Raw genomic sequence first — 14,024 nt, 5'->3', positions numbered from 1 at the left:
TAAGCTGTCAGTGTTGCCCCCTGCTGCCACAGCTTGTGTTGGAGGATTTAGGACCCTGCAAGCTTCCTAATACATAAATAATACAGTTTTTTCATCCTTCATTAACATCTGTATTTCAATTCTCAGTAAAAAGGAATACACGCAGAGAGACGTGTTTACGTTGTCATTTGCAGGGCAATGCATTGTTTGTTTATGCAGATTTTTACTTTATGCAACATAAATTTCCCAACAATTGTTTATACAGGCTCAGTGACTGCAAATCAATATTTACCCTCTGCTCTTCCTCACAGTCTGTGTCACCTGACTGTTTACCCAGTCTGAGTGACAGTTGAAACCACAGCGGCAGCAGCTACAGCAGCATCCCTGCCCATTTCCAGGGAAACTGCTCCCATCTCTCAGAAAAATCAAAGGCCGACTGAGTCAGAGCTTCTCCAGAGTGTTGGGAGCAGATCACTTTTTAACCCAAAGCATATTGATTTATATGGGGCTGTAATTGCTTCAGTGTGTCCTGGATTATTCCCCCCGTAATTGAGGCCTGGCAGAGGTCTCTTTCCTAGACATAGCCTCCCCGGTGCCAGGTGGTTGGCAGAAAGGAGTACCGCACCCACTCCTCAGCCAGCAGGAGAGAGCCAGCGACCGGTGGCCCTTACCCCCCAAAACCACTCGTCATTGTGGGATAAGTAAACAGCACAAACAGCACACTTCCCTGCATGCTTTGAGGCATCTCGCTTAGGCCCGGGTCCAGCTCTAACTGCAGAATGAGACAGCACATTATGAGCAAAGCTGGACGGGACAGACGGCTCGCTGCAGTATCACTGACACTAAAAAAGATCTGAATCTGTGCATCTTTTTTGGATATCTGACTCTTGTCTGTGGCTTGTCTATCCAGGATCAGTTGTGTTTACTGCAACCACATATTAAGGCTGCAATTACCGTACATGCTATTGTTCAAGTATTTGTTTTGTGTTTTTGTTCCCGATTCAGTGGAACATTCCTGAATTTTGTAGCAGATGGAATGCTTGCACGCTCAAACAAGTCTTGAGATTATTGTGGTGTCACACGTACAAGGGGGGTAGACAGAATAATGGAAAAACTCCATGAAACTGGACCTAAGTCACCATTGAAAACACAGTCACTGGAGTGTTCATGTTATAGTTTGTGCCATATGTTGCCCTGATATTCCAGGACTTATATGACCAATGCACCTGCAGTTGACGTGGCCTCTTTGGGGCTCTGTGATGCCAACCTCAATCTGAGAGGTCACAAGATTGAAAATATAAAACAGAAAATCCATTCTGTTGCACAAAAGTTTTTTGCTACTTTATTTTGAAGTACAGGATGCATTCAGGCCTTTAAAAGTCCTTCAAATTAAACAGTTTGAAAAGAAAACAAATAAAGGAAATCACAGTTCATCTCCACACTTAAGTGATAGCTAGACCCGTTTTTGTCTTAAAATAGTTTGACATTTTGGCTGTGGCGCTTTGTCAGACGTTAGACAATGCGAATATTGATACCACTCTCATGTTTGTAAGGTAAATATGAAGCTACCAACAGCAACTAGCTAACATAGCTCAGGGCAAAGACAGTGACTCACTATCAGAAAATATACAACAGTTAGTTCCCGAACAAGTACTTTGATTGGACGAGAGTCATTCCATGAGTGCTGATATAAAGTATAACAGCACTGGGACATTTAACTTACTTGTATCACTCCGCTTTACAGGTGTTTTATTGACTTAATTAGCGTTACATTAACGGTCGTTATCTACCTTAGGTTCTAACAAACTTTGCAAAGATGAAAATATTTCCAGAGATATATCATTTGAATTAAATGAATGTATGGTCGTCAGAAGAGGATGAAGGGAAGAAGCCTGGAGACTTCAGACCTGAGGTGATGTGCAGCCAATTAGCAAGCTAGTGTGCACTGTGCAGGTCAGGACAATGTTTACGTGTTGCTTAGCAACAGTTAAATGCCAGTCCAGTGGCGGAAGTATTTGTGTTGTCGTAGCCAAATAAATTATAAAATAAACAAACAAATCATAATCTGTTGTTGCTTATTTAAGTAAAAAGGCGCTGGTATAACTTTTGTATAAAAGCAATATCACGCGGTACGAGGCCGCACAGCCGTGCTGATGTTCGGGTCAACATGGCTCCCGCTCCTGTGATATTAATTAAGTGACTAAACAATCCAGCTGGGCGCGAGCTAGCTGGTTAGCATGGTAGCTTCGGTAGAAGAAAAGAAGAGAAAGAGAAATGGAAAATAGGAACCACTGGAAACAGCTCTTGGCGAGTAAAGTAATGAAGTTTGATGCTCAACTGGCAGCATTTCTTCTGGACTGGTAAGTGAACAGCTGTTAATGCTAACATTAGCTTTGTAGCAATCGCAAAATCTTCAGGAGCAGTGGAAGAAGTTTTATGGTCAGTGTTGGCTATTGCCCAAATAGTTGCCTGTTTATGGAGCAACATTAGCATACACTTTTAGTTGTGTTTGTGTCCACCTGGTGAATATAAGTCCAATATTCCCTCTTGTTTTAGCTTTGTTTTGGTCTCCACCAACTCCTGATGGAAATATGTAACTTTTCAGCTGCTTAATGTGAAACTATGTTCACCAGCTAGCAGCTAACTGTGTCTGTCTAGTGTAGAGCAGGTAGTGTGCAGTGGGGGTTTTTTTTGCAAGCATTGTTTAGATTTAAATGAATGTTCAATGTTCAGCTACACAGACCAAGTCACAATCAAATTAGCCGAATAGACTGGTAACAACAAAACATACAGTAAATCACAACCAGGATGTGTGTCTATTGTTTTCATGTATCTGTCGTTCAACCTCAAGGTTTAGTTTCCTGTAACTGATGTGATACCCTGCCACATCCAACATGTTCCTCAGCGATCACAAACAGTTAAACTGTACCAGAGATATTTTTGAAAAAGTAGGTTTTGATCATCAACAGGCACCACGGAATTTCCTGACCTTTTTGCCAAAATACTGTGACCCCTGCGTGTTACTACGGAAACATAGCGTATCAAAACAAGCGCCCCATTTCTTGCGTTTGCTCCATGACGAACCTTTATTTCTTCCATATGAACAGCGTATGGCACAGCACAGGGCTTTGATAACAATATCTGCTCTGAATGCATGGACAACAGTGCCACACACATTACCCTGCATAACCACCAAGCTTGGGAAAGTAATACACACATTTAAAAAAAAAAAAAAAAAAAAATCACAAATTACCCCTACAATCACTTGCAATAGATACCCCACTTTCATTGTTTTTGCAAAGCTTTTTTGTTTTAGTCAGTGGATAGAGGAGGGAATATAACACAGAGAACCCACTGAGCTGGAAAACCCTCAGACTAATCAAGAGAATAGAGGAGGATTGCTCTCCTAATCAAGTGTGTGTATGTGTGTGCGCTTGCATGTGTGTGTTTCCTCAAGTGAACCTGTGTGTGTGCCCAGACATATCCCCAGCCTCACACATTCCCTCCCATCTTGGGTACCAGCCCTGCAATCCCCACACACAGCCCTCCATCCTCCCTCGCCGCTGTGGTGTTCACGCGGGCTTTTTTTTTTTTTTTTTTTCTTGCAAAAACCAAAAGCTTTATCTCGTTTTTCTTCCACTCTAATTATTCCTCCGTCCTCTCACTTTCATCCACTTGCATTCATTTGCATTCTGCACCGCTGTCTGTATCTGTGTATCCGTCTGACTTGGACATTTGTTTGGCAGGAGAGACCAGACGGGATGCTGTTAACGCTGCAAAAAGTGTCCATCTCTGCAAGTCTTTAATTTGTCTTGCTTTTTGTTAACATGTGAAGGTTGTTCCAGATGGGGTGATACAACTCTGCTTGTTGCCAGATTTGTTGCAATAATAGTCTTTTGTAAGTATAACTGTGTTTAAATAAGGCAGATCACGAATCCAGTTATAAAATAACACTAAACTCAAGAAAGAAAACCTTTAAAAAGTGGGAATGCATTGCAAATAAGTGAAACTATCCATATGATATGTATTTTAAACACTTCCTGATAAAGAATATGTGTGACTCTGAGATTCTCTCCTGATCAGAATGACTTGCAGAGATGGACATTTTTTGCAGCGAACACTTTCTCCTTCCTACACCAGAAGGGAGTGAAAACAAGCCTTTCCCTGGTCAATGAGTTCACTGGGGCGGACGTCTCCTTAGACAAGGCTGTGTGTGTGTGTGTGGGGGGGGGGGTTGTTGGGGGAGGGGAGATGGGTGATGGTGGTGGGGGGCTCAAAAGAAGAGAAGACCGAAGAGAAAAGCGAGTCAGAGCGAGGGAGGGAGAGAGGGAGAGAAACCTGGCACCAAGACAGTTCAGAGCATTGGGCATTAGAGACCGCGAACAAGGGAAGGTCAGCCCCCCCCCCCCCACCCCGCCACGCCTCACCCCACCCCCCGCCACCTACGCTCGCACCCCCCACCACCACCCCCCCGCATCTGCCCCTTTCTTCTTCCTACTACTGCATCAGCAGATGTACTGCACAAGCCCTTCATCAATATGAACACTGCCAGACCACAGCTACAGTGATAACAGGAAAATCTGTGATGAAGCATTTACACGCTACATTGTGGGAGCTTTTATGTCAAGAGGCAGTGAAAGATGAGATAATTTCACATCTAAGATCAGCTACTGACAGAGAGGCTTATAGGCGTCAGTGACCAGCCACGTCCCTGATCTGACGCTAACAAGGTCATCCTCCCGTCTGAAAGCAGCTTTGTCCCTCTAATCAGAGGAGCATCATCATCATATTCCGCGTTGTATCAGCAGCTCCTGGCAGTGACGCAGTCCACCAGGGGAGGCGAACGGAGACGTGGTCCGGTGCACATCTCGTCTCCCAGCAGCAGTCCTGAGAAGACGATAAGTCGGGTCACAGATTGAGGTCAAGGACCTGCATGCGTGGCAGTAAAACCTGAAGGTAGACGTCTTTGGAAAGCCGTGAAAAACTATTAATGAAACCAAAGAGCCGGTTCTTTTGAATGCAGATATGTTGTTAAATGCAAGTCTTTATTTAAACATGGTGAATTTTTTGGCTGCACTGCAAACTCATACACAAGTTGCTTTTCTATCATATTTTTGACAAAGCAGCTGCTCAACAAGTGTTTGCTGTCGTATTAGGCTGCACTTGCTGTTACCGTGGCAACCGGAGGTGTTGCGGATTACGACGGATTGCGACGTAAATTTTTCTGTTGATCGACTAATCGTTTAACCGACTAATTGTTCTCGCTCTAATGTAAAACCACGAGATTAGGCAGCGTTAGTCATTTAGCTCAGTGGTTCTCAACTTTCCTCAGGTTGTAACTGAAATTAATCCAGTATTTTTACAAAAATTAAGCAAATAAATAAACAAATTTTGTGCATCAGAAATAAGCAAACCATAAACTTAATTTTCCGTGGCCTCTGTCTTGTGACCTTTCCGATTTTAACTCGCGACCCCTTCGTGGGTCCCGATGCTCATGTTGGGAACCACAAATTTCAGTTAAGTTAAGATAGGAGTGGGCCCTGCAGCCTCTGTACCACGAGTGTGATTCAGTGGCGTCCGTGTCATATGGGGACATTTGATAGTGCTTGTTTTTTGACCCACTTTACCCCAACAACCCTAACTGTTGCGTGTCTCTAGCCCTCGGTCCCCTTTGGATGCGTCCTCGCTTGTGATGCACTTACACACTCTGGCCGAGCATGCTGGGATGCGCGCTGCTGTCCCGTTTTATGATTGGGTCACAGCACTGATCTCATGTTTAGTGACTGGATCAGTGTTGATATCCCGTCCTGGCTGAAAACTCTCTTTAAGCCCTCGCCTCGTGTGAAGCTTTGCTCTGTCATTGCTGCTTTTTTTTTTTTTTTTTTTCTCCCCCCTGTGTCACAGTGCGAACACACTTTGGACACACACTCTGTAGTGTGCTCCAAAAGTGGTGGCTGAAATATGAAATATGAAAAATATGAAGTAATGTCTTCTTCACCATGAATCCCCATGTGTTTTTGTTTTTCCAGTCTTTTTTTCACATCAGCCTCTCAGTTCACAGAAGCATCAGATGTCATTTGCAGACAAACCTGCTTGTATTGACTGAGAATGAGTCGAGGAAACCAACAGCACTGACTGATTTATTACAACAAATCACAGTGACAGTGTGCAGAAAAGCAGCAAATCCTGCACAGAGGCAAAGAGTTTAGAAAGAAGGACCTTCAGTGTGTCTCTCTGGTTATCTCTAGCTTTGTTTCACAATAAGTTTTTCTTCCACATTGACTCCATTGCACGTGTATTCATCTTTTTATTAAGCTTTTTTATTAGATATTCGTGTTAGTAGCACACTGTTGACTAAGTGGAAAAGTGTTTTTAATGATTTATTTTACCCTTGATCAGGTCAGACTTTGGATAGACTGGCTGCTGGATTACGCAGTGCCAAATTACGCACAACAACCAACAGTCATATCATAACCTCCAGCTTGTCTTTAACTTCTCCTCCATGAGCTTTCAGCGCATAAAACGGTGTGTTATATGAGTGCTGAGCTGCTGCTGGTGGGGCAGCGGCGCTTTTTCTATCTTGATCTGAACTACTAACCAAGTCTTAGAGAGATCAAAATTCAATCCCGTTCTGAGAAAAAAAGAGAAATGACGTTATTTGAATATGTGCCCAAAATCCTTAATGAATAACTTAGGACGAGTAGGAGGCAAATGCTGCCCCAGCTGTTTCCTGTTGAAAATGTCTGTGTAATGTAGATAAATGTGAGGGATTTTCTCTCTAAATCCGTCTCCTGTTCGCTAAATCTCACTTCTCCAAAACGAGCCTGCGCAATGGAACAAAGTCGGAATATTGAGATGTGACATTGCCCGCATCTCATCCTCTTTTCTCCCCGTTTTTTAATGACTTCAAACAAGTTCATTTTCGCCGGGCTTTGACTTGCGGAGACCCGTGGGGATGTCTAGCGCTCTTTCCTTTCAGTGGCATTTATGTGATGTCTTCAAGGTAACTTACCTGATTTCCTTTGACACTATAGATTTCACCTTGGTTCTTCACTTGCTCACTATTTGCACAGAGCATCCTTACCTAGTTTAAACTGAAATAATAAAAGGGGATTTTAATCGCTTATTTATATTTTTACAGCTTTGTAATGCACGATTAATGAGGATTTACTCTGATTTTTATCCTTTTTATTCAGTTATTGAAGCAGCTGTCCTGCATGCTGTGCTGATAATGACAGAATGTCCCCATTTGGCTTTAATTGACTTTTCTTTTGGAGATGTTGACATGCATTGTGCATGAGTTTTCTCTGCTCGGATGAATGGGTTTTTCATCCTCGGTGTCTCTGTGCGCCCTGCGCTCTTTTTCACCAGAAAGCTCTAATGCAGCTCTGCAACTTTCAAAGTAATTACTGCTGAGTCTGCATTATTAAGAGCTAAATATCTAACCTGATGCTGCGGGGTGAAGAGAGAGGGGAGCTTAACATGAAATACTTCTGGGCGTCGGGACCGTGCGGCTGGGGTTGTGATGTAGATGGATAATGTCCCGTGTTTACTCTCTTTATTATGTATATTTGGCCCACTCTGCTTCCTCCGCTGGGTTTGGCGGGAGAGCCGTTTTCCATCTCACATTTTGGATCGGAAAGATCCCTGGCGCTTTTTTTTCTAACATCTTTTATTCTGCTTTTTTAAATTTTGAATCACTTTGAGTTTAGTTTAGTGCGTAATAATGCGCTGACAGCTGCGTTTTGGCACAGGGGGCAATGCTGAATCCTCGTTAGCAGCTGCTCATTAAAGATAGGTTTTTAAATTTCCCCGATTAATGTGGACTGTTGTTGGCTGATTAGGTCATACACAGGCGCTGAGTAGCCAGATGATAAGGAGGAAAGTGTGTTTCCAATTTGGACGCGCTCTGCTCGGTTGCGCACAGGCGCTCCGGAGCATCAGAGCCGGTCAGCCTCCTGTTTGACTGTTTGACGCTGGCATCAAGTGGAAGTTTGAATTTAATACGTTTTCCTCCAAAACCCTGTAAACTTACCATCTGTGGCAGCGGCCACTTTTATTTCTCTTTTCTTCCCCCTTTTCCTCTTTTACAGAGGAAACAGACTGGATGATGAAGAAGAAGCCTTAAGCTCACTGGGTTTATTCTTATGTGGGAAAATGTGTAAAACTGCTATTACTGATGTGCCGTTGAGCAAGATGCTGAGCCACATGCAGAGTCACAGCAGAAATGCTCAACGGCCAGCAGTGCGTGAAGAAAAGAGACTTTAAAAGTGACTTCTTTTTTGTTTTTTGCTTGAATTTGTGATTAAATGTAAATCTCTCTTTGATGATGCTCTGCCTCGAACAGCAGTGAAAATGTTAAAGCTCTCCCCTCTCTCCCTGTGCGCAGAGTGCGATGTGCTGTATCTCCTGTAGCCACACCCTCTCACTACTGCTGTGTGTCCTCACCCTGACTCCGACGGCAACAGGGGCGGGCCCAGAGACCCTGTGCGGGGCGGAGCTGGTCGACACGCTGCAGTTTGTGTGTGGAGAGAGAGGCTTTTATTTCAGTAAGTGCACCTTTTTATTTATTCATAAAGGTTGGCTGTATCTGTCCCAGAGCTCTCCACCTCCAGCGAGCTCATAAATAAAAAAGCAGCCAGTTTGACATCTTGTCTTGACTTTCCCTTGCATCAGTGTTCTCTTTCTTCCTTCATTCATTCCTCTTCCACTGTTACATCTTCTCTCTAAGTCCACATTCATCCCTTTTCTTTCAGTGTTCCACTCTCATTTGTGGACTGAAGCCCAGATTTTGAACAGGACACCTAAATGAAATATAGAATAAAGATAAGTAACTATATTATTGGTGGCAGATCACAGTTTTGCCCACGGGCAAAGGGCTTTAAGTGGAATTTGGCTGACTATCTCTGAGAAAAAGGAGGGGTAGAAACTAAATGTTGCCGTGAAGTTTTTTCTTTTTTCCACCAGAGAAGGGAAAGCTACCCAAAGAAAACCCTCCACCAAGAATCCAGGATTTAAATCTCAAATTTTTCCATTAAGGGTACAACCCAGCCCAGAGCAGCACAGGATATATGGAGCTACCGAGGTTAGGTGCAATGTTCCACCGGCAGCCAGTGTTTCTCAGGACATGTATCCTGATCTTTCTGTCAGAGACGGACAGTGTGACCGTACATTAGCAGTATATCTGGCTCCAACACTCCACGGCTGAAGTTTATAACCTCATTATTCACATTTCTTTGGCTGACATCCATCAATTAAGACACTTTTCACCAAATGTCCTTGGTGGAGATACAATGCTTTTTTTTTTTTTTAAAGCTTTTCTAATAATTGATCATGCATCTGACTCCTGTGCAGTTTTGACATAACAATCCATTATTAATGGTCTGGTTCAGTCCCAAAGTTATGAAAGATTTTCCACATGTGGTAGACTTTGTCAGCTGCCAATTTCAGAAAGAAGAAGATATAAGATTTCTGTTGGAAATCAGCAGCATCTATAGTGCATTTGCAGTCGCTCTCTTTTCCAGTAATTGATTGCTTTCACCTTAACCTGAACCTGGAATGGTTCATAGATACACCTTCTCAAGAACCTGGTGACTGATGGAGGATTAGGGGCCAGGAGGGGCCCAGTCTTTGAATCCAAGTCTCCGTACAGCAGTGGGAATAATGCAGTAGTGGCCAGTGTATCGTCATGAAAATGTAAAGCCATTAAAACCCCAAACAGTATAAGTATAGTTTATTAGTGAGATAATAACAAATTAGACTGTGCTGTGTTGCAAACAGCAGTCCTTGGAGCTAAATTTGCTAATTAGCACTGAACAGAAAGTAAAGCAGAGGTTGATGGGAATGTCAATAGTTTTGCTCGTGGTTGATCATAAACCTGGACAAACAAGTGTTAGACAAATGGAAATGTTTGATCTGATAATGGAGTAAAAAATTAACATATGGTATAGTTTTAAATTTAATCTGAATCCATCTAATATTGGTCGAGACATTTCACACAAAACCTCAGGGTGGCGCTTGAGGAAGACTCAGGGGATCCGATCAGCAAAATCTTTAAGATCCATCCTCTGAGGAACATGAATGTGTGAACCAATGGTAATCCATCCAGTAGTTGTTGAGATATTTGAGTCTGAACCAAAGCGGTGAACCAACCATCCATTTTCCGTCCCTGGAGCCTCCCTGCTAGCATGGCTGAAACCTGGACCACAGATTGTTAGTGTTCACAGACAGCACTCTTATCTGGAGCTAATTCATAAACAGAGGCCGCTGCCAATTTGTTGTTTTTCCAAAGAAATGTTGGTTAATAAGTTATAAATGATCTTGGCACACAATGTGAATGTCTTCATCATCTTTTCATCATCCAAATTTTTGTTGTTGACACCTGTGCATATGTGACCTGATGCAGGTTTTAGCACATGGCGATGGTGGCAACAGTGACATGCTTTAACGAAAGAGCTGAAGTTGTGATCTAACGCTGTTCTCTTGAGCTAAATGAGAGATATTGATTGGTTGTTTAAAGTTGTATCAGCAGAGAGGCATGATGTTGCATCGCAGCGGCTGTGACTGACCAACACTATTGCCAGACAAGAACGCTGACACTGGACGATTCTGTAAAACCTCGGATTACATTTGATGACGATGTTTTCTCCAATACCAACATTTATCTATGATGTCTTTGCATGACAGTGTATGGTATGGTTAAAGATAGAAAATTGGATGGAAAATTTCTATCTGTGGTGCAGAATTATCTAATATGCACCTAATTCTGAGCTCTTAGGTTTGTTGCCTGCACACTCACATCTTGTTCATGCACAGCTCAGTGTGCCTAAGAGTTACAGTTATATTGGATGATTTCGCGGCACGCAGTTCAAGCCCAGTGTCAACTGTTTGTGCCAATTAAGAAAGAATCTATATGTAGCTGTAGTAAAGGTGTGGAAGTGATAGCAGAGGTTGTTTCCAGGCACACACACCAATATTAGAGCTAACCCTAACCCTTCCCCTAAGATTAACCAGGTGTTTCAGTTGCATGACATATAACATTACATAACACAACACTATTGTTGGTTAAGGTAAGGCATTGTACGCATAAATAATCTTAAATCGTCCGAATAGAAAGGCCCAAAAATGTCTTTAAACGTAATGAGATTTTTTGCAGAATCATCCAATATCAGCGTTCTCTCTGGCAGTTGGGTCACCATGCACCTTGCTGCTGCTCCCCACCCTTCTGCCAAATTCCTCCACCCCTGCATGCAGCTTTTCCAGGACCAGTCAACATCATTCTCTACATCGGGCCTTTTTTGTGCAGCATTTGCCAGAGAGCTGTTGGAGAGCCACCAAGCTGCTGCAAAGCTGCGAGTCTTGTTCGTCCAGATGCTCCTGGCAACACCCACATGCTGTGAAGTGGTCATGACAGCCTGCTCGATTGCCAGTTTTCTGCCAGTTAAGACTTTTTGGTCTTTGGATTCTCTCTGCTGCAGCACTTCTCTTGTACAAATGGCCATGTTCTCTTCATTTAGGCTGAGAGGCAGTGGAAGATTATGGGCAGCATGATCAAATATTACATTTTAGTAAATGCAGACCTTAAATTTTTGTTTGTAAACTCAATTTGTCCGCAGTCATCAGTCATTATTTTGGTTCTGGGTAGCTTCAGCATGCAGTCAAAGGTTCTATACAATAGAAGAATCAACTCTTCAAGACTAACTTGACTTGTATTTTAAAGAGGGTGATATTAACAGATTTTCATCAACCTTTTTCTTAAAAGTCAAACTCACTAGCAGATCCTTGGGTAATGTTTATCTCAGTGTGAAGGTTTGTGAATTGGTCCCAGGAAGTGTCTCCAGCTGTTGCCAAAAGCTGATGAAATGTTTAAGATTTTGACAAGGTATGAGGGTGTCCAGAGATTGGATGATGTGAGAATGTGACGAAGTGTTGGCTACTGATAGCGGATTTATACTACAGACTTATAAATGTTTCTCCCAGGCTATAGAGGTGTAGCACCACTGTCCATATTCATCTTGAGAGAAAGTGTTGAATAGAAGCCAATGTAACTCATGAATCCTGATGCAGGATACACTTCTTAAACAGGAACAGACCCTTTTGTGGTAGGGGGAACGTATTTGTCTTTCCCGCATTACCTTACACTGAACAGTCACTGAACTGCACAGCGTCCATCTATCAATGCCACATTTTCCTGTGTTGAAAAAGAGGTGTATTTCACGAACACTCCATCCTTTTTCTGAAAAGACGATGAGGTTTGAGCAGCAGGGTGCTGTGCCTTGGAAAATATGCTGTTCCCTGTCTTCCTCGGTTTCTCTTTCTCTCTCATATTCTCGCTGTCATTCCTTTTTCTTCTCCTCCTCTCCTTCGGTCGCCACATGTACCAGTGGCTGTTTGCATAAAATATCTGGAGAATCCATTTGGGTTCTGTCGTCTATAGGACACAGCAGTGTTAACGGCCTGGCCAAAGGAGGCGTGCTCCTTTCCCTGAACTCTTCCCCTCCTGTCTGGTAATGTTGAACTTGGCAACCCTCTGATTGATAATGTGTCCAAAGACAGTGTTGCAACGACAGTGGGCTTTCTGTGCAGCGAGTGCTTTTGCCAATCCACCTTACGCATGTCACCAGTAAAGTAGCACACTTGCATTTGAAGACTGCAGATTTCCAACCCCCGACAGAAATGCTAAATACTAGTTGGTGGAAATTCTTTTTTTTTTTTTTTTTTTTTTTTTTTTTTAAGGTAATGAAACAAACTGCGGTCTCAGAAACAGAAAAAAAAATCCACAACCTTAGTCAGTTTTTCCAATTATTAGCCTGACCTAGAAATCCTCAGTTGTCTTTGTAATGCTTTAGCAGGCAGGACCGTGGGGTGATTTCACTGGGATGTTCATTCCATGAATCAGATCTGTTATGGGAGTTTTTTTGGCTTAAGTGTAAGTGCTAAGTAGCTCCATGTCCTAAGTCACTTTTAGTTCATGCTGAAATATTCTCACTTATTCTAGAGTGAGCATGAAATATATAATCTTACTGTTGATTTCTGAAAAATGAATGATACCCAAACTCTCATGAATTACAACAAGATGGAATAATCCAACAGTTTTGGCCAAGACTTAACTGCTGGTACATGAAGTTCTTATAAAAAAAAGAGTAGCCAAATGTGAAACATGGTAATTGTTTTTTTAGGTGTTTTGGCTTGTACTTATGGCATGTGAATTGAAGGTGGAAAGGAAAGGGGAGGAAAATTGCTTTTAGCAGCCATTGATGAGACTTCCTCTTCAATATTCATCCCTGTCAATTTTATTCAAAGCCACTAGAGCCGGAGAGAGAGGTAGAATGTGTAAACAGCACGTCACATGCATGCACGCACACATGCACGCACTCAAACACACACATAGCTAGGCCTTGTCCCTCAGCAGCAGGGGATTATGTGGATTACAGGATGATAAGGACACCCCCCCCTCCCCATCCCCCCCCTCCTTCCCTCCCTCCCTAGTTTTACACTGGACTTGAACACACAGCGGAAGGCGCTGAGATCTGAAGAAAGACCTCCTGTGTCTTCTCCATCACTGCAAAAAGGTGTCGTTTTCCTATTAAGACCTGAAGTAAAAACCTCCGACCCTTCTGTGAATTACTGCTCAGTGGAACAAAGAGGCATCTCACGAAGAGGACAGAAAGGCATCCTCCAGATTTAGATCTGTACATTAGGTGAAGTTGAGACACGAGGGATTTGAGGACACTCGGGGCCTAAACACTACTTTACCTTTGAAACTCTTCATCGGTTTAATCCAATTACATAATGTCAGACCTCTACAAAGAAAAATGAGGACATATCTGGTTGCATGAGTGGAGAGATCACCAAGATTTATAGTTGATATCCTGGACTTTTTTGGCGTTCTTTCTTCTTTACCTTCTTCACCTTGTCTCTTAAATTGTCTTTGCGTTTCACATTCCAGCTGTGAAGAAACCAAAGAATCCTGCACACTGTTGATCACTTGTTCTCACTTTTACTGCCAACGTTTGGCACAAAAATAGATACGGTGAACAGGGATA

At 42.7% G+C, this 14,024-nt stretch overlaps 1 protein-coding gene across 1 annotated transcript in view; it reads left to right on the top strand.

Annotated features, from left to right (window-relative positions):
- The first annotated feature begins 6,717 nt into the window (after window positions 1–6,717).
- Window positions 6,718–14,024, top strand: part of igf1 (insulin like growth factor 1) — a 19,574-nt gene continuing 12,267 nt past the window's right edge. The window contains exons 1-2 of the mRNA XM_022749759.1: window positions 6,718–6,982; window positions 8,369–8,528. Coding sequence (XP_022605480.1) covers window positions 6,935–6,982; window positions 8,369–8,528 — 208 coding nt within the window. The 5' untranslated portion in view covers window positions 6,718–6,934. The remainder of the gene's footprint in view (window positions 6,983–8,368; window positions 8,529–14,024) is intronic.

The sequence above is a fragment of the Seriola dumerili genome, unplaced genomic scaffold, assembly GCF_002260705.1.
Source record: "Seriola dumerili isolate Sdu_G_001 unplaced genomic scaffold, Sdu_1.0 BDQW01000138.1, whole genome shotgun sequence".
NCBI classification, from domain to species: domain Eukaryota; kingdom Metazoa; phylum Chordata; class Actinopteri; order Carangiformes; family Carangidae; genus Seriola; species Seriola dumerili.
Note: the sequence above shows the minus strand (reverse complement) of the source record. Positions and strands in the feature narration are given on the sequence as shown.